This window comes from Palaemon carinicauda, chromosome 3 (genome assembly GCF_036898095.1).
Source record: "Palaemon carinicauda isolate YSFRI2023 chromosome 3, ASM3689809v2, whole genome shotgun sequence".
NCBI lineage: Eukaryota > Metazoa > Arthropoda > Malacostraca > Decapoda > Palaemonidae > Palaemon > Palaemon carinicauda.
This window is the reverse complement of record NC_090727.1, coordinates 179,171,914-179,195,123: the sequence shown is the minus strand read 5'-3', so window position 1 is coordinate 179,195,123 and position 23,210 is coordinate 179,171,914. Positions and strand designations below refer to the sequence as shown.

The 23,210-nt window shown below is 40.8% G+C and overlaps 2 protein-coding genes across 2 annotated transcripts in view; both read right to left on the bottom strand.

Moving 5' to 3' along the window:
• LOC137638802 (chitotriosidase-1-like) overlaps nucleotides 1-23,210 on the bottom strand; it is a 166,672-nt gene that overhangs the window by 16,005 nt on the left and 127,457 nt on the right. Inside the window, exons 8-9 of the mRNA XM_068371182.1 lie at nucleotides 9,348-9,472; nucleotides 3,578-3,667 (exon numbers count right to left, since the gene is read on the bottom strand). Of these exons, the coding sequence (XP_068227283.1) occupies nucleotides 3,578-3,667; nucleotides 9,348-9,472 (215 nt within the window). The remainder of the gene's footprint in view (nucleotides 1-3,577; nucleotides 3,668-9,347; nucleotides 9,473-23,210) is intronic.
• On the bottom strand, nucleotides 18,442-19,428 carry LOC137638881 (tigger transposable element-derived protein 1-like). The gene has a single exon (XM_068371288.1). It carries the CDS (start codon nucleotides 19,426-19,428, stop codon nucleotides 18,442-18,444), a length of 987 nt encoding a protein of 328 aa, XP_068227389.1.

Genomic DNA, 23,210 nt, shown 5'->3' with positions numbered 1-23,210 from the left:
TTCAGCAAACTTTCAAAATATTCCGCCCACCTTTTCCTTGCCTCCTCTCCTTTTAACAACCTTCCATTTCCATCTTTCACTGTCTCTTCAATTCTTGCTCCGGCCTTCCTTACTCTCTTCACTTCTTTCCAAAACTTCTTCTTATTCTCTTCATATGACTGACCCAGTCCCTGACCCCACCTCAGGTCAGCTGCCCTCTTTGCCTCACGTACCTTGCGCTTTACTTCCACCTTTTGCTCTCTATATTTTTCATACTTCTCTATACTATTACTCTGCAGCCATTCTTCAAAAGCCCTCTTTTTCTCTTCCACTTTTACCTTCACTCCTTCATTCCACCATTCACTGCCCTTCCTCATGCTGCCTCCAACAACCTTCTTGCCACATACATCACTTGCAATCCCAACAAAATTTTCTTTTGCTAACTTCCACTCCTCCTCTAAATTACCAGTTTCTCTTACTCTCACCTCGTCATATGCCATTTTCAACCTTTCCTGATATTTACTTTTTACCCCCGGTTTTATTAGCTCTTCAACCCTCACTAGCTCCCTTTTACATCCACCTACTCTATTCCCCCACTCTTTTGCTACAACCAATTTTCCTTCCACCAAAAAATGATCAGACATACCGTTAGCCATACCCCTAAACACGTGCACGTCTTTCAATCTTCCAAACATTCTTTTAGCTATCAACACATAATCCATTAATGCCCTTTCTACTACTCTTCCATTTGCCACTCTTACCCATGTATACTTATTTTTATCTTTCTTTTTAAAAAAGCTAGCACTTATTACCATCTCTTGTTCAACACACATATCTACCAGTCTCTCACCACTCTCATTTTCACCTGGTACGCCATATTTCCCAATGACACCTTCTACCTCTCCAGCACCCACTCTAGCATTTAAGTCACCCATAACAACTACATAATTCCTTCTACCCAGTCCTTCTACACACCTAGTTAATTCACTCCAGAACTCATTACGCTCTTCTTCACTTTTCTCACTACCTGGCCCATACGCACTGACAAACGCCCAACATTCCCTACCCAACCTAACCCTTACCCACATTAACCTAGATATATATATATACATACCTACATATTCTATACATATATACATACATACATACATTCATACATACATACATATATAAGTGATGGCGCGAGTGATTGGAATCAAGAATCGAAAATATCAGAACTTTTTGTGGTATCGGTATCGGAATCGAAGAATTTTAATTGAATTTCCTATTCTGAAAACGATTCTTTGGAATTCGTATATTTGCAACTTAAATTTTTATTTCGGGTTATAATAAAAAGTAAATATTTTGCTTGACGACTTCAAAGTATCAATATAATCTATAGTTCTTAATATCTAAAGTATCATGATTTCTAAAAAAGTTTAGAACATTTGCAGAAGAAAGAAATAGCAACACTAAATGGTTTGTGTGAAGAATGAATAGGAACAGAACGAATTTAATACTTGACTTACAGACTTCTGTCTCGTGTAGGGTTTCAAACTTTGCTGCTGTCGCGCGTTGTTTTTTTGCTTTTATAATTTCTTAGCTACTAAACCTTTGTAATTTTAACATGATGCACGAAAATTAGTTTATTAGAGCTATAACTTGGAAAAAATATCCATACTACTTTTATTGCTTCCTTCGCCAAAAAAAAAAGACAAGAAATAATGGAGCTAACGCCTGAAAATGGATGTGACAATGCAACTACCGCAACAGGGTAAAAGTGAAATTTAATAGAGCATGTCCAAATATATTTTCTTTGAAGAATATAGAAAATGATGAGAGTCCTTTGCAGTGGTGGAGATTAAGGGGACCGTCCGTTATGGCGTTTGACTCAACTTTAAAAAATTGAAAATCGTTTTTATTGTTTCTATGTATGCAGAAACATATCGTACATGCTCTCGAAAAGTTTTATCCAATTATTTTTACAAATAATTAAGATAAAACGGTCTTTATATGATGATGTTATCTTTACTGCGTCGTTTGCACGACTGAGTTTGGCAGAATCGTCTTTGCGCGTTATTTTTTGCATATATATATATATATATATATATATATATATAGTGATTATTTCACTTATGTTTCGCAATCTCGTACGTCTGGCAGAGATGGAAGGCATTGGTAGAAGGTAAGCGAACGCTGACTACGATCTACGAGAAGACCAGCCAGAGTTTCCGTGACGTATAGAAATTATAATGTTTACTTGCAGTTCGTATGTACATTGTGTTTTTACAACGTCTTCGTGAACTTTATAGCATGGCCAATGTTACCTAAGGTCAAAGAAAGAACAAATAGTAGGCTAACCAGAGAGCAACAAAAATGAACCAAGAAGAGAGGGAAATATGAAAGCTGGAACATTCAAACTAGAACTCTGGCAACAGTGAGAGGCCGCTGGCAAATTATGACACCCTTTCACCAAGTGTATCAGTAAACTTTAAATACCTCGTTTAGTTAGCCTTCATATAGGAATGAACAATAAGAGTACTAAGCTTATCATAAAAATGTTATTTTGATTTTTCTTAAAAAAAAAAAAGCGAAAATTTATAGCAAATCTTTGGGAGCTCATAACTCAAAAACATACTTATTCACACTTCAGTACATTTTTCTCTCACTTTATTGTTCAATTTTAGAGAGAAAGGTATCATTGTAAAGAGGAATAAAATTCCCACAATTTTGTGTGACAGAATTTTGATTTTCCCTTTACTCTTCATGATTATTTTGTGTCTAGACAAAGAAAATTATGAAAAAAATTCATAAAAAAAATAAAAATCAAAATAAAAAAATCTATCACAGAATTATTCGATTTATAAAGAAGTTTTGATCAAATGACTTTAAATTTTTATATGATGAAGGTATTACATATGTCTAAAACATATAGCAATGGTGTATTTTGATTAATAAGAAAATAAAAGGCAAGGCATAGCGGATGGTCCCCATAAATGTGAATTTCCTTTTTGCCGTGAAGTATTTGTCTGCACCTCCCTCTCCTTCTTCTGTTGAAAGTGAACGATTGGTTATTTAGTGTTTGAGAGACTATTTACTCGCAGGAAAAAAATCGACTGAAAGGTCAAACCAGTGAGATGCAGATGTTCTTTTATTACAATATAAGAATATTAGGACTTGAATACCCTCAAAGAATTTACTCGAATATTTTGTTTCAAATGTTTATCCTTTTCATTTCATTTTATTTTATAAAAAAACAAGTTTTCATTATTTTCTATAGCAAAACCATTTATGTTCCTTCTGAATGCATAATTAATAAAATTACTTGTTCCAAAAAAAAATATTTGTTTCTTAAACCAGCTTCTGGGTCTAAAATTAATCACGAATTCATTGCATGTATCGGAATCGGGACTAGTATCGGAATCGGGACTAGTATCGGAATCGGAATTTTAAGGAGGTATCGGTGCTCGTATCGCTATAAAATTTGGTATCGTCCACACACACAAACGCGCACACACACAGTATATTACCCATTGCTAGTCCACTGCAGGATAGTCATAGCAAATACTTGAGTATTTAGTTTTTCATTAATGCTATATACATGTATATCTGTACTTACAGTGTCATTTGAAGAACTGCAGACATATGATGCATTTCCCTCACACACTGGTAAAGATGGCTTCGTGCATTCACTTGCCCAAGTGCAGTTCTGTAAACATTTTATTATTGATACTTAAGAAGTTATGAAATGTATATCACAAGAAAATGCAAAGCCATTATGATATCTCCAGAATATCTAATGAATGGTATCTTTTTTATTTGCAAAGGAGATAAGGTATCTGCTAAGATCTGAGTGTGGTTTCTCAACCAGAATTAATTATGTTTTACTGTCTTGATTTACAATATGTTATGCAGTAAGGTACAAGTACATTATTGTGTTGAGCACTTTTATTTTGATGGAATTAAAACTCGAATTGTATGTATAGTTGAAAATTTTGATCAACGTAATCTTCTGTTATTGTATAAAAGATTTTATACTACTTATTTGTTCTTAAGTGAAATACAAACCATTGTCCTTTGGTAGGAAATAAGTTGTCAGCGCGAGCTAAACCAATAAATCATTTTAACAAGCAATTAAGCAACAGGTGGGAGAAGGGATAAGGAATACCAGCACCTTACCTGTCAAAGTCTCTTCACTTATGTTTTCGGCTGCATCATGTACAGACTTATCGATGCGCCCTTATTCGAACTTTTCATTATGTTTTTCTTTCAGGAAGTGAATGCTGACTACTGATTGCTATAATCTGACACTTAGAGCGATGGTCTTTATATGTTTTTGATTTTCAATTGATAGATCCATTCTCTCTTTGTGCCCTTTGCTAGGGGTACGATAAGCCCGCAATCATCTGTGTGCGAGTGTAGGTTGTGCCCTTTTTTGCTGTCTCAGGTGTATATCTTTGAGGGAAGAAAGAGAGCTTTGCTTTTTCCTCATCCTCATTGAGTGTTTCTGCTTTTGTTGTTCAATCAGTTACACCCCTGGATGGATCTCTGGGAGTATGTGTTAGGAGTAAGAAGCCCTCGGACCTTCATCAGCAACCTTTCAGGTTCTGTTGGTGTGCATGGTTCCCTTAGTGTTTGACACACTACATCAATATTTGGAAGCTCTTCTTCATTTATGCTGTGGCTGATGACAAGTGTAACATAGGAAGGTTTTGGCATCCTCATATCTTTCAGTTAGGCTCCCCAGTGACGGTATCTTCCTTGGTGATGCTCGTTGTGAAGGCGTGGTTGGGGTGTCCCCAGTTACCCTCTTTTGTAATCCTCAGTCCTGAGAGATATAAATATTCTACACATGTCCCCTAACCTGTGATGTAAGCATTGGAAAATAGGGACTTATCTGAGATTTTGACTTCAAGGCCAATGTCCCATAGAAGATGTTCTTTGCAATCCCAACAAGACAGTGGTGGAATGAACTTTACTAAGGAGGCTACAGTAGCCATCCATCTGTGAGCAGAGAATTGATTAAGTCGTAGCTATGAAAGATTTCTTAAGGTAGATTAGAATCCCAATTGGACATGAAATTTAAAGAATAATTTATATCACTGGTCTACAAAAAAGAAAAAAAAATGGTCTGAGGCAAGAATGGGGATATGTGTTTTTTGCTAATTTGGGTGTGCTGAATTCAAATTTATAAATAGTTTTGCTCTATCGCCTCTAGTTTTCTGGCTTTTAAATAGTCTTATTTTAGTATAAACAGAGAATATATGTGCACATTTCAAGAGTTGCAGGAGCTTATAACAGATAAAACAGGATAGATAAAGAACACTGATTGAATCAATATACTTGGATGACACAATTACACAATTCATAGTATCACAGACAGTCAAAAGTGTGTTTTCTTAGATCTGGTGTATTTTGCCTCCAGGATGTCATGCAAGAGCATCCAGCAGAAGTCTCCCATCATGCCGGGGTTCCATTTGCTTTGATAGTTGCTCTCCATCTTCGTAATGTCTTGGTGGAATCTTTCTCCATGCTCATCACTCACTGCTCCAAGGTTTGGCGGGAAGAAGTTGAGGTGGGAATGGAGAAAATGAATCTTGAGTGACATTTGGCACCTGATATCCATGTAAGACTTTAGCAACTTTTCAATACAGGCTTGGTAATCTGGTACGCGTGTGTTACCAAGGAAGCCACTACATACTAACTTGAATGCTTCCCATGCTTTCAGTTCCTTTAAGTTAAGAAGCTCCTCAAAATCAGTATCCTTCTGCACTTCTCGGATATGAGGTCCGACAAAGATGCCCTCTTTGAGCTTAGCAGCACTAACACCTGGGAACACAGTAGATAAGTGTTGTCCAACGCCTTCACAAAATTTTTCATCAAACCAAGCTTGATGTGAAGAGGAGGAAGAAGCGTCTTATTCATGTCCACCAGAGGATTCGCCTTGACACTGTGTTTGCCAGGAACAAAAGTGCTTCTAGACCCCCAGTCTTTCTGCTTGTAATGCTGGGATACAGCTCGACTATCCCAGAGACAGAGAAAACAACAGTACTTTGTGAAGCCGCCTTGCATACCCATAAGAAGACCAATGACCTTGAGGTCCCCACACAGACTCCATTGGTACTCGCTGTACTTAATAGCTTCTAAAAGAAGATCCATATTGTCATAGGACTCCTTTAGATGGACAGTGTGTGCAATGGGAACGCTGGGATATTTATTCCCGTTGTGCAGAAGCACATCCTTGAGACTTCGCTTGGAAGTCTATGAAAAGACGCCAGTCTGAAGGATTATGTGGCAAACTAAGGGACGTGAACAAGCCAGGTATGTTTGTGGAGTAGCACAACTTGTTTTCCATGTCGAAAAAGGAAGCAAGGTCATTGCTCCGATTCCTGAAACTGGTGATCCTTTCATCTTCCTGGACTAGGTTCCACTTTTTAAGCTGAGAAGCCAAGAGCTCTGACTGCTATTTTGACAGATACAAATGACGAGCAAGATCATTCAGTGCACAGTTCTTCTTGACTGTTTACCCTTTGCCCAGAATTATGGGCATTCAACCGTTTTTTCTTTATGTGTAGTGAAACAGCGTATGGTCAGCATTTGAACATTAAGCAGTCTGCATGCTATATCTGGCCACAGTCCGCAAAACAGTCTCAAGCTTTTCTGAGACATCTCGAGTTTACCATAATACCACAATCTAAGGATTGGAGTAATCTCAAGAAAATCCCGACTGTCATATCGAATACAGGTATGTATAGGCATGTTCATCAGCCTGCAGAAACTTCCGCAGGTTCGACAAGACCGCATCCATCTCCGTTGAATCCAACCTCTTCAGGAACAGCTAGATTCGAGCAAGAAACTGTCCTGATAAGGAGGTGGCCAGATGAGATTCTCATCCAGGGAGTCAATCACCTCAGTTCTTCCCTTAATTGATTTCTCCCTCTGGATACATCAAAGAAAAGGGGGGCCATGCTGTACCACTCAGCCTCCAGGCTTTGGTCAGAGTTACAATGATACTGCCTCTTAAACCTCTCCAAGATGAGGGCAACCTTCCTGCGGGCAAGGGGTACAAACCCCCTTCGAGGAGAACTCAATTTTGAGCTCCAACTCTTTTCTTGTACAAAGCCTGATGTCGACCTTCAACCCGGACTAGAACTTGGGGATGGGAAACAGAGTATGTGGCCAACAGAATAGCCTCTAGGTGCTGGAACTCCCTTACGTTGTGGGGAGAGTTGCCAACTATGGCAGCAGATGCTGATCATGTCTTTCTCATCTTCTGAAAAGACTTCCTTCTCTCATTGGTCTCTCCTTCGAAGGATTCTTCCAGCGAAGAGAGGGATTCATTCATCCACTCCCCTGTGGAGGAGTAGTTCCTCCATCAGCCACTATGCAGCAATCTTCCTGCTTGCTGGAAGGATCGCTGACAGCGACAGCAAATGATGGCTTCTTCCATCCACAAGAGAATCTTCCTTTTCCTGATTGGTCTCCCCTTCGGGTGATTCCTCCCATGAGGAATGGGTTCTCCTATTCTCTGCTATTGCCCTTCAGAGTAGGCCTCGTCATCAGCGGTCTTGTCTTATTAGAAGTCTCATCTCACCTACTGATGTAGTTCCTGAGAAATTCTACGGGAATTGGATTCATCCATTTCCCGATCTTGATCTTGATCTTCGAGAACAGGCCATCAGACTCGTCTTGCCCAGCAGACTCCTCTCGTCAGCGAGATTTGTCTTGCCCAGCAGACTCGTCATGCCTGGCAGACTCATCTCGTCAGCGAGATTTGTCTTGCCCAGCAGACTCATCATGCCCAGTCGACTCTTCTGCAACTCCCAATGGAGATCCTGTGAGAACCCTCTCAGCGACTCTTAACAGCTATATGTAAACATCTCTCACAATGCAGTATCATTGCTGTGACTTCCCGCCTGGAAACTACCCAGCTCCTCCTCTCTCAGGGAGACTCTCCCATAACAGGTTGCAAAGAGAATGTCCGATATCTGGATAGATCTTCGGCTTTGGCCATCCAGGGCAGCAGAGGTCATCTAACCTTGATGACAGGTCTCCTGCTCATGTTGGCTTCGGCCAAGAGAGTTGGTGAACCCCATGGGACGCCTTAATGTCTCCCATTCATGACGATGGGCCAAGTAATGCTCGATCTTGTTTCTGGCAGCTCAGATCCCAGAATCCAAACCCTTTCGCTCTTGGAGTCCTTCGGAGCATGACCAATGATCCATTTCAACGGTTACCATGCCAAAGAGAAACTGGAAGCCCTTCCTCAAGGAAACTCGCTCCTAGTGTCATCACTTCACCAGTTGGGGGAAAATCAAGAGAAGGATCACCGAAGACATGTTCTTGTCTTGGATTCACAAGGTCATGGACCAAGCATCGAATCCCTATCCTTCTTCTCATAGAAGAGACTGGGAGTTCATAATGATAAAAGCAAAATGCTCCCTCGCATTTATAAGACTACTCTGTGACGCAGGCCTTGCCAGCGGGCATATAGAAGCATCAAATGACCTTCACCACCCACTTCTTGCAAGACATGACCATAGGAGACTATACGTATTTTATCGGTGCTGTGGTGGCTGCACAAGAACTGGTTTAACATCTCAAACTCTTTGATAGACAAGTAGCAAGAGGTTGAGGACGCTGGTTACCGGGTTTTAGTCTAAATAAAGGATTAAAAAAGACTGGCTCTTTCTTTTTCTTCATCTTCTCCTCTCTTGGGGAAATCGGCATCCAGGGTCCTCTACAAAGCTGACTTCAACCAACTACAGGTAAACCATTGTTCCCTTGTGTAATCTGGTATTGTGTCAATACTGTTAGGTTCCCATACCCTATTAAGGGGAGTATTATGTAGGCTGCAGACTATGCGTAGCAAGGTTTTATAAAGCTGTAGAGTTTCCACGTATTATGTGCTAAACACAAAAGGGGAATTCCAAGCCAAAGCCAAAAACCCTCATTGACAAGGACTTCCACCATCCTAATGGGTAAGTCAACCCTTATGAATGGCGTTGGTTTGTAATTGGTTACGGAACAAATGAAAAATTTTGAAGTAATTTGTATTTCTCCTAACAATGCAAACCTGTAGCTATTTATACAAATTACCCCGCCAGCACCAGTCCCCTTTGAAGTACTACCTCCAAGCAAAATGAGGTTCACAGCCCAGGTGCGTGAGTGTGAGTGGTAGTTACTACCCCCCCCCCCCCCCCACAACTAGCAGGTGGGTGGTTAACCCTCGTTAAAATTCTATAGGCTCGTCTATCAACTTCGCCGAAAGTAATACTGTACCCCTAAAAAATAGCTACAGGTTTTTATCGATAGGAAAAATGCAAATTGCTTCCAGATATGTCATATTCATGCAAATTCATTTATCTAAGCGACTGATGTTAACATACCTTTAAATTCTGGAACCATAGTTTACCTTCTCCACATGAATACTGATAACCATTGCCATGAGAGCACTGGTAGTATTTCTGGCAATCACAAGGGTCTGCCCAAAGACCATCTTCTGGACACACAACTGCAGTAAACCAAAAATTATTTTTTATACATCAGTAAGAATACCTCAGCTCTGGTTTAACTTGATTTCATTTACATGATTTAGAAAATAAAACTACAATTTTTTCTGTAATTTCTAAAATAAATTTCATTCCTACACAAAAATTCATGCATTAATGAAAAAAATAACACTCAAATTATACTTTTTCTAGTGCAGGTATTTAAATTTCCAAAATAAAAACAATTCTGCTTTTATATTCTGATACCTGAATGGAAAACGTCACAGTACATCACATTTTCTAATTAACATTATTCTATTATTATATAGAAATATAAGGTTTCCAGTGATATTTGTGATTTGATGTGTATGTTCTTGATTAATGGTGGAAGAAATATTTTATCATCAATTTTTAATTATATAATTTTGCTGCTTTTAGAGGATTAGAATAGATTATGAGATTACTTGATTATACTACAGTATATTTTTCTAATATGCATTATTAAAATAAAATAAGCATGACATGCATTAAGGTATTATGGTGCAAAGTTCATAGCACTAGCAAACTGTAATGCAGCAATCTCTCACCATATCGACTTTCACCTATCACTCCCTTCGTACTTTGCAGATTTATAAATATATCTACAGTAATTTAAATGTATACTGCGAACTCCTCCTTTTATTGTGGGTGTCTGGGGATTTGTTTTATAGTTTTCATATTCTAATTTCTTTGTTAAAAAAAGGATTTTTTCACCCAAAAATAATAAAGTAAACTACAGTAATAATCGTGTAACTTGCAATCTCACATATTGTGCAAACCATACGTTTTCACCCATGAATGATATTTTATCAAGTGAGTTCCTTTTTTGAAATCAAACTATAATAAACTAACCGATTTTCCTCCACTTCTACATCCCAATTTCAGTTCAACAAGTTTAAAAAGAAAAATAGAATGATAAAAGTATTGTTAGTTTTGTTATGAACAACTTTTTCAGATAACAACACCTGCTTTGCTTGCATTTCAACGTGTATGATTGTACTGTAAATAATTAACATATTTGCTGTAAATAACATGTAAAATAACAGATTTTGATCAAAGTGAAAAATCTATTTTTGGGTGAGAGGGCCATGTCGTCCTGATGTAAGGGTTCCTATAGGTAGCCTTCTAAGGGATATTTGCTACAGTGATACTCCAGAGAATTAAGCCTAAGGTCTCCAGGATTCCAACTCCTGGCACGAGTATCCAATAAAGGATATCGTATGATATCAGGGGACATATTCTAAATACGACACATGACAATATTCACCCCGAATAGATTTAAAGCTTCGATGTAAGGGGAAAGAGTGGCAAAAGAAAGGGATACCGTTCTAGGTCCCTGGTGGATCTCCTTCCCTACTACTACCGCGACGCCATTCCTATTCTTGCCGTTAAGCGAAAATGGCCACAGATAAAGTAATTTTGGGAGGGATCAATAAAAGGGTGGGTTCCATCAGGACGACATGGCCCTCTCACCGAAAATTAGATTTTTCACTCTGATCAAAATCAGATTTTTGGGCTCAGGCCATGTCGTGCTGATGGAAGTATACTAGAGAATTTCTTGAAATTACTATTAGCTGTGGGTTTGTGTATGTGCCTTCTACCTTGAATAGATTTCCTTATCTGGTCTACTAGACCTATTAGTGAGATTCCAGAGATCTGTCACGTCCACTAAACCTGGAGCTGGTTTAGTGCCTCCTGCCCCCAGCAGGGAAATGTCGATGTTGACAATAAGGATTCAAGGTTTGTATTTCCTGTTGGAACAAAAAGGAAATCATTGAAGCATACCTTTTTACTCACCTTAAGAATGTAAGTTTATTCCTCTAGAAAACATTATTGTGATTTCAAGGATATAAGCCCAATACAGGGGTTTTAGTGAAACTCTAGCATACTTTATTAGCTTATAACTGAGGGTGCAGTAATAAGACGCAAATACGGTTAAGCATTTTATTATGCAACTAAATTATCAAATGTAGTTACAGCGAAGTATGAATCTGATCCAGTATTACAACACACCAAAACACATATTTTCTCGTGTAGAAAAAATATACAAATACATTATCAGAATAATGCCACTCAATGGAGATGTGAAGCCAAATCCATCTGACATAGTCAGATGTTCGGAAATGCATAAACTCCGTAACGCAACCGTTCACTCGGCACTGGTATATTGATCAGATATGCACCTACACAGAACAGTATGTCAACCATAGTTATGATCTGCACTAGTGGGTAGGTATACCCATGCACCCTATGCACTGTAAAGTCCCAAAACAGTCCACTGTTCATCGTAGCACTAGACGACTGGTTTAATCACACTACCCTTTGCCACCACAAAGTGGTTTATCTCATGTACTTGCTTCGTGTAATGTTTGTAGAAGACCCTGGATGATTTCCCCCCAGTGTATGTGCGGAGTCTCTAAAGTCCATAAGTTGGAAGAAGTTCGACGAAGAAGCAACTTTCCTTGGATCGTGACCTGCGGGTGTACTGTCAGGATGCGCTCTGCAAATAAAGTAAGTGAGCTTCGCTCTCAGTTGTCTTAAAGATAGGTTTGATCCTGAAGTTTTGCCTCTGAAGATCTGTCTTCCTTTGAAGTTTAAAGTTCTTCGAAGATAGACCTTAAGACACTCTACTGGGCAGAGAGAGTCATCTTCCTTCAATGGGCAGATTCTCCAAGGACCCCACCTCTTGGTGGGTAGCTCATTCTTGGCAAGAAAGGCAGGATCGGGAAACAGGTTCAGTTCTCCTGAGTCCAGGAACTGAATATGGCCTTCATTTCTTGATAAGGCCACTATTTCACTAACTCTAGCCCCTGAGGCTATTGCGAACAGTAAAATTACTTTCTGTATTTACTCCTTTAGAGTACAGTCCTCATTGTCCAGATTCGAAGCATAGTGCAAGACTTTGTCCAAAGACCACGTGATGGGCTTTGGTGGGGCTGCAGGCTTGAGTCTAGCGCATGCTTTTGGGATCTTTTTAAAGATTTCACCTGAGAGGTCCACCTCAAAAGCGTACAGAAGTGGTCTAGCCAGGGCCGATTTACAAGAAGTAATTGTAGTAGAGGGCAGGCCCTGTTTGTGGAGGTGTATGAAGAATGCAAGACAGAAATCTATCGATATCTCTGTCGGTTTCCTTGCGTTCACAAAGGTCACCCATTTCTCCAATGATGATTCATATTGCATTCTAGTCGAACGTGACTTGTACTCCTCTATGAAGCCAATTTTATCCTTCGAGATTCCAAAATTTTTGTTCGTTGCTAAGGCGAGAAAATCATGAAATATAGGTTGCTGGTTCTCGAGGATGAAGCATAGACAGTCGACTTCTGGACCAGTTGAGACAGCACTAGATTCAGCAGTGGAAACAGCTTCAGTTTCAACTCTAGGACTAGAGGAAACCAATTGCTTTTGGGCACTTGGGGGCTACTACTGCTGGTGTCCCTCTTAAGGTTCTTAGCTTGTCGAGGACTCTTAGCAGGAGATTGGTTGGTGGAAACAGGTAAATGCAATTCCACCTGTTCCAGTGTAGGGACATGGCATCCATCGCTTCTGCTTGAGGGTCCAGGTAAGGGGCTACGTAACGAGATAGTTTCTTGTTGTTGCTCGTTGCGAAGAGGTCGATCTTCAGTTCTGGGACTTTTTCCGAGATAAAGGAGAACGAGTCTGCGTCTAGGGACCATTCTGTCTCTATGGGCTTTTGCCTGGATAAAGCGTCCACCGTCACATTGTGGATCCCATGTAAGTGAACTGGTGATAGGTGCCATCCCTTCTTCCTTGCCAGGTAGAAGATGGCTAACATCACATGGTTGATGTGGGGTTATCTCGAGCCTTGTCGATTTAGACACTTTTATTTACCTCGTTGTCCAGAACCAATCTGATGTGTAGTGGTCTCCGTGGGGATAGTCTCTTCAATGTCAGGAATACTGCCATAGCTTCCAAAATGTTGATATGAAATTTTTTGAACTGGCACGACCAATTCCCTTGCACTTTCTTGTCATGAGAATGACCTCCCCATCCTTCCAAGGAGGCATCCGTATGTATCACCACTGATGGTTGCCGTGGTTGCAGGGGAATTATCCGCGCTAAACTCTTGCCTGTTGACCACAGCTTTAATTGCGTGCGCAACAAGGCTGGGGTCAACCTTAGTTGATCTCTTCGAGCGTTTGATGTGTATTTCCTCCAGACTCCTGACGCATCTTTCAAACATGCCTTTAGCACTGGGTCTGTCACTGCTGCAAACTGAAGGGAACCCATTACTCTTTCCTGTTGGCGTCTTGAAATCTTCTTGTGACGGATTAGTCTCCTGACAGATCTTGCTATTTCTCTCCTCTTCTTGGATGGAATGAAGAGGTGGTGTGACTTTACGTTCCATTGGATTCCTAACTACTGGGAATGTTGAGCTAGAGTGAGAGGAGACTTCTTGGGGGTGATCTTGAAGCCTAAGTGTTCAAAAAACTGGATCACCTTTTAGGCTCCCTGCAGACATGTAATCTTGGATGCTGCCCATACCAACCAGTCGTCTAAATATGCTACCACTTGAACACCTTCGGTGCGTAGCTGTTGTACGACTGTGCTTGCTAGCTTTGTGAATATCTTTGGGGCTGTGTTCAGTCCGAAGGGCATCGCTCTGAAGACAAACTTCTTCTTCTGTAGTTTGAATCCTAGGTAGGAGGAGAAAAGGCGACTCATCCGGAGGTGCTAGTAAGCATTTGCTAGGTCTATTGAGACCGTGTACGTCCCTTTTGGCAGAAGGGTCCTTATTTGCTGCAAAGTAAGCATCCGAAATTTGTTGTTCTCGATGATCTTGTTGAGTGGAGACAAGTCTAGAATGACACTGAGTTTGTCCGAGTCTTTCTTGGGAACACAAAATAGCCTTCCCTGGAACTTGATGGACTTCGCTTTCTTTATCAGCTTCTTGTTCAAGAGTTCTGAGGTATATTCTTCCAACAAGGGGTTGGAGTATTGGAAGAAATCTGGAAAACGGGGTGGAATTTTGCTCCATTTCCACCCGAGTCCATTCGTGATTAGGCTGTGGGCCCAGAGGTCGAAGGTCCAGCGATCCCGAAAGTGATGGAGTCTGCCCCCTACCCGGAACCCCTCATTGCTTGGGGGGTACTGCGGTATTGTTTGTGCGACCACGTCCTCCTCGGCGCCAAAAAGAAGTTACCTCCGGGAGAATTTCTCTTAGGACCTTTTCCTTTCTGACTGCGGCGAAAGGAAGTCGACTGCCTCTCAAAGGTAGAGTTGAAAACTGGTGACTGGGCTACCAGTTGTTGAGGGACCATCTGGAAGGTGGTCTGAGGCATTGTGGTCATGGTCATGGCGGGGATTTGTGCTGGTCTTTGTGGTCTCCCTGCTCTTTTGTTCTTGGGCTGGGGACCTCCTTCCGAAGAAGATATCCTTTTTGAGGACATACCCCACTTTTGGAGAAGGTTCCTGTTCTCCATTGCTGCCCTCGCGATGACCTCTTGGACCAGTTCCTGTGGGAAGAATTCTTTACTCCAAATGCTTGAGGTAATCAGCTTCCTTGGTTTGTGCCTGATGGTTGCTGCAGCCAGGACGAACTCTCTGGAAGCTCTAATGCGCTCTGAGGAAAGCGTACATGTCTTTCACAAGGGTACCCATGTGAGACTTGGCCAGAAAGAGGAAGATTTCTGGGGCATTATGTTGGCTTGCGCTTAGTTCTAAGCAGTTCTGATGAGAGAGAGAAGCCTCAAGTCTCTCCATCGACTCCTGATCCTTCCTCAGAAGATGGTCTGGCAACTTTGGAAGGTTCTCATTGAAATGTTGTCCTGCAATCTCCGGGTCTAATTTGAAGACTGAGAAGGTTGGGTGGACATCCTTCCACTTCTCTTCGCAGGTAGGCAGTGCCGTATACCGACTTTTCGTCCGATGTCACTTTGTCCGACGACACTTCGTCCACGTCTTTTTGTCCAATGTCTTTTCGTCCTGTGGACTTTCGGTCCAACGACATTTGGTCCAAAGTTAAATCGTTTCAATCTATTAAAGAAAGAAAAAAAAAAGCCCTAGCCAATCCATAACTTCCCCAATAGAAAATTAAACCTCTTATAATAATAATAATTATTTGCCAATCTTCAAAGTATAGGAGTGAAAGTAACTAGTTAAGAAAGTAAAATTAAATGGAAATGTCTGACAATATAGAAATGAAGAAAAACTGCTTAACATAACATAACTACTTTTTGCGGAATATTAACGTTTTAGCGTAGCTGATTTTTTAGTATTAAAGGTAAGAAATGTACGAAATGACATCTGAAGTGAAAATAAGAAAAGGAAATAAAAGTAGATAATATTAATAGTAACACATGTAAAATAATGAATGATAAAAAAAAAAAGAATTAGAATGATTGTTTCAAATTGGTGAAAATTAAATGCCAAATATTTCGAAAGCTGTTTTCCTCCTTGACTCATATCCAGTTACCAATCTTTTGAGACAATCGGTGATTTTCAGATACCGTGAACAAGAATTTGACGGATCTCCTCGAAGTATTTGAGTCATTTTACCTTGAATAAATCCTTCTTCCTTCAAGGTTTTGATAAATTTTCGCAATGTTCAAATGTACTCCACCCGCTGAACGTTTTATAGCAGAATGAAAGCCCTCTGCAGCATTGTTTGTTCTTTGTAAATCTTGAAGAATGCTCTCATTAACATTCCCTATATCTCATGGTAGATCTATCCTTCGTCTCGCACCACGCCCTCTTGCGACTCCCATATAAGTCACAATAAAGTTAGCAATTAATTCGGAATGTATTTCGTCATCGTCTATCGATTCTTTATAGGCCTCTTCAACATCTTCAGTAGGGAGAAATGCTAATGCAGAAAAACATCTTACTTTAAAACAGAACTCAGAGTGTTTGTTATATTTTGTTATGTATATATATGAATATATATATATATATATATATATATATATATATATATATATATATATATATATAAATAAATACAGTATATATATATATATATATATATATATATATATATATATATATATATATATATAGTACCATACAAAAGAGAGAGAAGGAAAACGAGAATGTTAAGCATGACTAATGGAGTAATTAGAAAGTGAGCATATTACTTTATCATAAAAGCCAATAAGGTATAAACTTTTAACAGAGAAGTGAAGTAAACGGTAATAACAATCCGTTACAAGACTTGTTTTCTTTAGAAATTGGACCAAATGTCGTTGGACCAAAAGTCCAACGGACGAGAAGACATTGGACAAAAAGTCGCGGACGAAGTGTCGTCGGACAAAGTGACATCGGACAAAAAGACCACCCACCAGGCAGTACTAGAGAGAATTGCGTGCATCCCTCTAGAGTCGGGCAGGGTTTTCCCTCGACGGCAGTCTTGACGGCAAAGTCTAGTGCTTTCTCCGTAAAGGGAAATGAGATGGAGGAAGGTGCAAGAAAGGTGGGGTGCTTCTTGCTCAGTGCCGAGACTTTGGAGTTAGTATATCCAGCTCCCTTCAGGGTCTTCAGGAGGATGGCTTGCGCCTCATCGTGTTCAAACACGATGACCTCTTTGGGGACCATTTCTTCTCAGGCCGCATTTTCGTCCCTCAGTCTCACATCGCACTCTGGATAAGAGGAAAAGTTGGGCCAGAACTCAAGGTCTTCGATCTGTCTGGCTCCCAACTTCTCGGAAACAAAGAGTTTCCCATCCATCATCGGCATATGCTCCGCCTACCTCCACGAATTAGATTCGGAGCATTGAGGGAGATCGGACACTCTAAGATGATTCTTAGAAGTGCCCCTGGTGTTTCCGAGACTGTCGATCTTCTCCTGTATCATCCTTTGATGCTTCCTAAACGATTCCTGCATTGTTTTTTTGTTCCTGTTGGAATGACTCCATCATGCGTTTTAGAGATGTCAGAATCTCTTCGCTCGCATTAGCCTGAGCAACAGGTTGTGGAGTTGTGGCAGAGGACGGAAGAGGTTGGTATGCAGTAACCGCAAACTAAGTCGTCTGTTGCTGTTGATAGGTATTCTTTTTCCTCAACTTGGGGAGGATCCACGTCCTCTTCAGGGCCACCTTGTAGTAGGTCCTGTTCAGTGTCGGTGGACACTTCTGACATCCTCTCTTGGTGGAGGTCCATGCCCTCTAGGGCCTTGTTGATGTCCGAGTCAATCTTCAGCTGAATGAAGGGGGACCGGAACTGTTCCTGGGACACCACCGCACTCGGCAGAGCCTTGGGTAACAGTAGGCACCTTAGGGAGTCATTGGGTAGGTATGGTCCTGGGGATTTCTTTTGGAACCCCCTTACCCATTTGCAAATGGGTATCCCTCGCTATATCCCTAGCCTCTAGGGCTAACCAGGGTGGCTTCACCGAAGCCATTGGCCAGCATGGTTGAGCAGATGGTGCAACCCTTCGGGTTCCAATATTTCAGGACTCCTGTGACCATGCAGCAGGGGGCATGAGTCCTGCACATCGTGTGGCCACAGAAGTCTTTCCCCTTGTGGTTGCAGAACATCGCTTCGCACTTCTCCATAGGGTCATCCTGTAAAGGAAAATACTTATATGAGTATTTTGTTTTGTATATCAGTGATATAAAAGCATACAGTATATGATAATAATAGTAATGACTATTGTATATGGTAGTTTAGGATAGTAAGCTTGAAAGGAAATAGAGAAGACACATACAGGAGGTCCTCGGGTTACGACGTTGATCCGTTCTTAAGACGCGGTGTAACCCGAATTTCAGTAAGATACACCATAAATAGATTACTCTATACGTACTGTACTGTACTGAAAAAGTATTGTACTATAATAATATGTATCAAATGACATAAAAACAGTACTAGAAAAAGAGAAAACAATTCCTTACCACATGAATTAATATAAATAATAATAGAAAAAGAGAACAATTCCTTACATTAATCCTATGGTTGGCTTGCACACTGGAAGGGATGATGCATGGGACGGAGAGACAGGTTTATTGTGGAGGGGAAGCTGCAGAAGATGCTGGAGAAACTAGAGCAGGTGAGTCAGGATTCTCTGGAAGTGAGACAGAAGATGCAGGAGAAGCTGGGGTAGGTGAGGCAGAGCCTACAGAAGGTGCTGGAGAAGCTGGGGCAGGTGAGTATGGAGGTGAGATAGAAGCTACAGAAGGTGGTGGAGAAGTAATAGAGGCAGCTGAGGTTGATGGTGGAGGCTCTGTAGGAATACAGGCAGCCGAGGTAGACGGTAGAGGCTCTGTAGCAATAGAGGCAGCTGAGGTAGAGGGTAGAGGCTCTGTTGCTGGCAAATCTGGAGGAGTAGAGGCAGCTGATGTAGAGGGTGCAGGTCTCTCTACTTTCTTAAAATACGGCTCCAGGTTAGACTGGACAGACGGGATCCTCTTCTCATCCAAGATCTCCTTGTAACACTGCAGTAAGTCCGTGATGCCTCTGGAAACCTTAGTGAATCTGTCCATGTTAGGATCCTGAGCCTCGAAAGTTGACAATGTTTGTTGTATCTCTGCAAAACCTTTTGACAAGCCCTGCCTTGTGAAAGCCTTAGGATCTGAGGTGGGGGTTTCTTCTTCTTCCTCTATGATCTGCCTCTCCAGTTGTATCAAGTCCCCAGCAGATAACTCCTCTCCATGAGATTCCAGCAGCTCTGTAACATCATCAACCTCCATATCCAGATTGATTTCTTTACTCAGGGCAACAATGTTTCTGATAACATGGTCTACTGTGTCCTCAAACCCATGGAAATCATTCACAAATTGTGGACATAGTTTCCTCCAGACACCATTCATTTTTGTCATCTTAACCTCCTCCCAGGAATCAGCAGTGTTCTTAAGAGCATCAAGGATGTTGTAGGACTTCCAAAAGTCATTCAGAGTCAAGTCCTTCCTCGTTTCAGTTGCCTGTGATGCCATAGCAATCGTCCTTCGGAGGTAGTAGGCCTTGAATGAAGCAATCACTCCTTGGTCCATAGGCTGTAAAAGGGCCGTGGTATTAGGTGGAAGGTAAACCACTTTGACATTAGGGTGAAAGTCTCCTAGCTGGGCAGGGTGTCCAGGGACATTGTCCAGCACTAGCAAGACCTTAAAGGGGATACCCTTTTGGGTGCAATACCGCTCCACATTTGGCACAAAATGGTTGATAAACCAGTCCTCAAACACTGCAAGTGTCACCCATGCCTTCTTATTTGCCTTCCAAATGACTGGGAGTTGACTCTTTCAAATGCCCTTGAGTGTCCTTGGATTTTCAGCCTGATACACCAGCAAGGGCTTAAGTTTGAAGTCGCCAGCAGTATTTCCCCCAAGAAGCAAAGTAAGCCTCTCCTTGCTGGCTTTATGACCGGGTGCTGACTTCTCCTCCTTTACAATGTACGTGCGGTTAAGCATACGCTTCCAAAATAAACCTGTCTCATCCACATTGAACACTTGATAAGCAGAATAACCCCCCTCCCTAATTATCTCTGCCAACGCTTTAGGAAATTCACTTGCTGCTTTCTCATCCCCACTAGCAGCTTCACCCTGCACTTTAAGATTATGGTAATTGGCCCGAGCCTTAAATCGCATAAACCAACCCCTACTAGCCGAAAACTTCACTGTCACTTTCTTCCCCCCTTCCTTTTTTCAATGCTTTAAACAAACTTTTAGCCTTTTCCTGAACCACCATTAGGCTCACCGGAATACACCGTTGATTTTGATCTTCCAACCAAAGCACTAATAATCTTTCCATTTCAATAATTAAACCACTACACTGCTTGGTTATCACTGTTGATTTCATAGGAGCAGATCCTTTCACTTGTTCAATGATTCGCCCTTTGTCCTTAAGAATAGTAGCCACGGTTGAACGACTAAGGCCAAGCGCTCGGCCAATGTTCGTTGGCGTTTCACCGTTTTTAGACCGCCTAATAGTATCTAATTTCACTTCCATAGTGATGGCCTTTCTTTTTTTAGACGCACTACCATCAGAAGAATGTGCCTTATGCTTAGGAGCCACAATGAAAGGCAAAAAGTTCCAAAGAACAAGAGTAAGAACTTGCAAACACAACCAAAATGGCGTAGAACTGGAACTGAGGGACACCGTCTTCCTGACTCGCAACCACCACAAAGAGTATTTATCCGCTGCGCGCTAGAAACTAGTTCGCAATTGTTTACATCGCTTACGACGCTAATGCTGTAAGACGGAACGACGCTTAATATTATTTTTTATATATTTATGGGGGCACGTTCATAACCACAAAACAGCGTAAGTCGGGACCGGTGTAACTGTGTATCTGTATTTCCTCTCCCAGGCTATTGCTGAGACCTCCGTCAGTATTAATATTCAGTTTCCCTGATAGGGAGGATACAAAGTAGAGAAACTCTAGAATCTAGAGTTAGAGTTAGTAAGTAGCTTATGCTAACATTATCCACCTGTAGTACTGTATTAATACTGTTCGGGTATTGCAAGTCCCTGATGATCAAGGAAAACCATCTGGGTGTTGAGGGAGTACTCAGCCTCAACAGAATATCATGGTCTCAAAAATCATCTACGATAGGAAACACAGTAATTTGCTGGCAGTCACTGCCGGTATCGGGTTAGTACCTGACGGTGCTGACCGAAAGAAAGAGAGAAAGATTAAGTAAGTAGAATTTCCTATTATTATGAATGGCCATAACAGTGGGAAGTGTAGGGGGACTTATAAGTCCGCCTACTGTTTCCTTATCAGAATGGAAGTTCCAATGGAATTGGAAAGAACCTGTCAGATTCTGGCTCCCACCCATCTACAAATAGCATGTCGCTGGCAATGAAGTCGGCGGCAAGGAATGTGGATGGCAGCTCAAGAGAGAGCTGAGGACTTTCCAAAGTATGTTTTGTTTTCCGCCAGAAGCCGTCAGAAGTCATCTCAGTCCTCCTCCAATCTTATCAACTTCCTATGAGGGAAGGGAAGTCAGGGTTAAGGTGGTAGTGAGACGACGGAACTAAATGCCGCCGGCAGGTATCATCCTATCAAGCCGGGATGATTGTCAGAATACTGGTGAAAGAATCTTGTGACGGCACGCTGTCACGAAAGGACAGAGGGGGAAGGGGTTGAGGATCTTACAGTTCACTGTTATAAGAGGTGGCGGCAGGTATGTCGCCTTCCTCAAAACAATGAGCTGGGGAAGCATGGCTTTCTAACAATGTCGTCAAGACAAAGGCACCCTGAGTATGTCACTATCTGAATCAAAGCCAGAGGCAGGAAGAACATCGTTCTACTCGACGGCAATGAAGAGAGACAGTGGCTGCCGTCTATGAAGGAGGTGTCACTCGGGAAGGGAGGAAGGGTTTAGTCTCTTCTCTCAGAAAGAGAATAATTATTATAGCTTGTCTATAGATTCTAGAGAATGTAACATCTCATTCGAACTGAGAAGAAACAATAAGGGTGATGCTAAACAGGGGGAATTACTTTACTAACGTATATATGAGCAAGAGTAGCCTTGCTCTGGTAGGAGCCCCGGCAAAGGTAATCGGTACCACCAGGGTTCCTGCCAGCATACGATAAGTGGCCATTTCCGCTTAACGGCAAGAATAGGAATGGCGTCGCGGTAGTAGTAGGGAAGGAGATCCACCGGGGAACTAGTATGGCACTCCTTTCTTGGCCACTCTTCCCCCTTACATCGAAGCGTTAAATCTATTCGGGGTGAAGATTGCCATGTGTCGTATCTAGAATACGTCCCCTGATATTATACGATATCTTTTATTGGATACTTGTGCCAGGAGTTGGATTCCCGGAGACCTTTGGTCTAATTCTCTGGGAGTATCATAGTAGCAAATATCCCTTAGAAAGCTACCTATAGGAACTCTTCCATCAGTACGACATGGACTGAGCCCAAAAATGAAAGATATACAGTATTAGTACATTACCCCTATTTTATGAAAAATAAACAAATTGGAAAAAAACAATAAAATTAAATAAAAAATCAATCATTCCCAAAGCTTTATAATCAAGCACTGCAAAGCTAAACACTATTATATTATCATGCATCAGCAACAGGCATGAAATCCTCCTATATTTTGGTATGCCATTAAAATCGTCAGTAATTAAAATATGAGAAAAGTGTTTTTATTAAAACTACATATCTTTATATGGTAAGATATAAATGATAGTTAAAGTAATAATTGTCCCTTTAAGCAAGAGAAACAAGATCCTTCATATTTTCCTAAATCGGCTGATTTAGAAAACATAGATGGTAGTCTCGATTATTTTATTAATGTAAACAATGGCAAAGATATATTCGCTATTTTTATTTCATAATTTGATACTAATATGTGAATATCATATGTTATTAAACACAGTTAAGTGAAATATAAGTGTTATGTTTTTACCACAGTAATGAGTGAATGGAAATACTGTATAGTTTGGTCAACATCGAAGCTCAGCCGAGCAGTACAGTACATACGTTAATGAGTGTTCAAATTTACATTTTTAATTTACATATATTGAAGAGTATAGCTATAGTAACAGCAAGTTTTAACTAAGAGTTTTTAAAAGGTTTATATGGGTGTTACGAGGATTTATAAAAAGCTTGAATTTATTAAGAAAATAAGAAATATCTGTATATACTAAACAGATTTACAGCTATTGATAGGGGCCTTGGAACAGAACACTAACAATAACCGATGGATTACTGTAAACAGTATTGCAATTTTAAATTCATATATATTTATAATAAGCATCCCTACTTTCATAAAAACTAAACTGTTACCTGATCCACAATTATGAAAGAAATTATTTAAA

Coding starts and splice junctions, on each gene's coding strand:
- LOC137638881 (XM_068371288.1), bottom strand. CDS start 19,428: ATGGACCAAGGAGTGATTGCTTCATTCAAGGCCTACTACCTCCGAAGG.